At 45.6% G+C, this 1,418-nt stretch overlaps 1 protein-coding gene across 1 annotated transcript in view; it reads right to left on the bottom strand.

Moving 5' to 3' along the window:
- srp68 (signal recognition particle 68kDa) overlaps positions 1 to 1,418 on the bottom strand; it is a 23,828-nt gene that overhangs the window by 16,753 nt on the left and 5,657 nt on the right. Inside the window, exons 4-7 of the mRNA XM_015399118.1 lie at positions 1,155 to 1,350; positions 927 to 1,009; positions 710 to 819; positions 530 to 620 (exon numbers count right to left, since the gene is read on the bottom strand). Coding sequence (XP_015254604.1) covers positions 530 to 620; positions 710 to 819; positions 927 to 1,009; positions 1,155 to 1,350 — 480 coding nt within the window. The remainder of the gene's footprint in view (positions 1 to 529; positions 621 to 709; positions 820 to 926; positions 1,010 to 1,154; positions 1,351 to 1,418) is intronic.

Genomic DNA, 1,418 nt, shown 5'->3' with positions numbered 1-1,418 from the left:
AATTTCAATGGTGAAGTCCTCTGGAAATCTTCAATAATTGTTGTTGATTGCAGATGTGTCTAGTAGTTCCCATTGATTTAGCTTGGAAAGCGGGGAGAATGGCGCTAGGCTTACCGCACCGTGACGTCACTGCTGGAAGATGGCAGGAGGGAGGGGTCACTATGTTTGGGCAAAGATGGCCGCTCCCAGACTCTGATCGCGAAGAAATTTTTAATTTTTTTTAACCGATTAACGCTAAATTCATTAAATCACCGCGGACGTATTAGTTTTAGGTATAAATAATGATCCATTGATCATTCCTTGCTGATTAGACTCTTCCTTTAAGGTGCCCCCCCCATCAAGCATGTCAGAACTACTGAAGCTGTGGCGTGACACTATTCCTTTCGAATAGAGCTGAAACATTAACCTCCATAACAATTAGCTAAAATAAAAATGGGACAGAAAAGAAGCCTAAAGTTGCCACCCGGTTTATATCTTGTGCGAATAATCCCGACTGAAACACCTGTAACATTAAATGATCTAGATGTACTCAGTGATCACCTCTAGCTTTTCAGCCATCATGCCTCCTCCTCCTCCAGTCAGCCTCATCTGCATCAAGTCATTGATGGCATTCTGGTCACCTGTGGTTTCATAATGAAGAGCAAACTTTATCAGACTCGGGTAAATAAACGATCCCATCTAAACCTGTGGATCTATGCGAGCTAATCACCTATGTTGTAAGCACAGTAGCGGATGTTGGGCGATATCTCGTCCACACGCTGTCGATACAGGACCGCCAGCTCCTCGGTGAAGGCGCTGGCCAGTTTCTCATAGATGGTCCTGTGAAGAACAAAGGGGAAGTTCTTTTATTCTTGTTCACGGTCTGGAAATCAGTCTGGAAAATGAGAATCCACCACTTTAGTAATTAGATTTGGGCTAAAACTTACTTGCACTTGTTGAAGGCCTCCATGGCAAGCTTCCACTCCTGCAGCTCAAAGTGAACCATCCCATTCAGGTACGCAGTGTAGGCCTGGAATACCAGAACAGAAACCAGCAATGACTAAAAACCATTTCATTCTTTACTACCGACGAGCTAAAAAAAAGAAAAGTTCAGCAAAATGGGAACTAATTTTACCAGCGACTTGCTTTCATCGCCCTCTAAAGCATCTTCGTACCTGTGCTTCTAGCTTGGTCTTGGCGTCAACGCGCGGGCTCTCGCAGAGCTTCTCCAGCTTCTCGCTGTGCTTGGCAGCCTTGCGTAATCGGGCGAGCAGGTGGAATTTCTTCCTCGGTTCTGTGTTGGCCTCCTGCTTCAGCTGCATGGCGTAGCTCCAAGCTCGCTCTGCCTCCATCAGAACCAGTAACAGATACCTGTGGGTAGAAGGCGGCTTAACGGCTGCAGTCAACTGACATTTTAACACTTTAAACACTTTCCGTAG

This window comes from Cyprinodon variegatus, unplaced genomic scaffold (assembly GCF_000732505.1).
Source record: "Cyprinodon variegatus isolate N-32 unplaced genomic scaffold, C_variegatus-1.0 Scaffold989, whole genome shotgun sequence".
Taxonomy (NCBI): Eukaryota; Metazoa; Chordata; class Actinopteri; order Cyprinodontiformes; family Cyprinodontidae; genus Cyprinodon; species Cyprinodon variegatus.
This window is presented reverse-complemented; position numbering and strand designations above follow the sequence as displayed.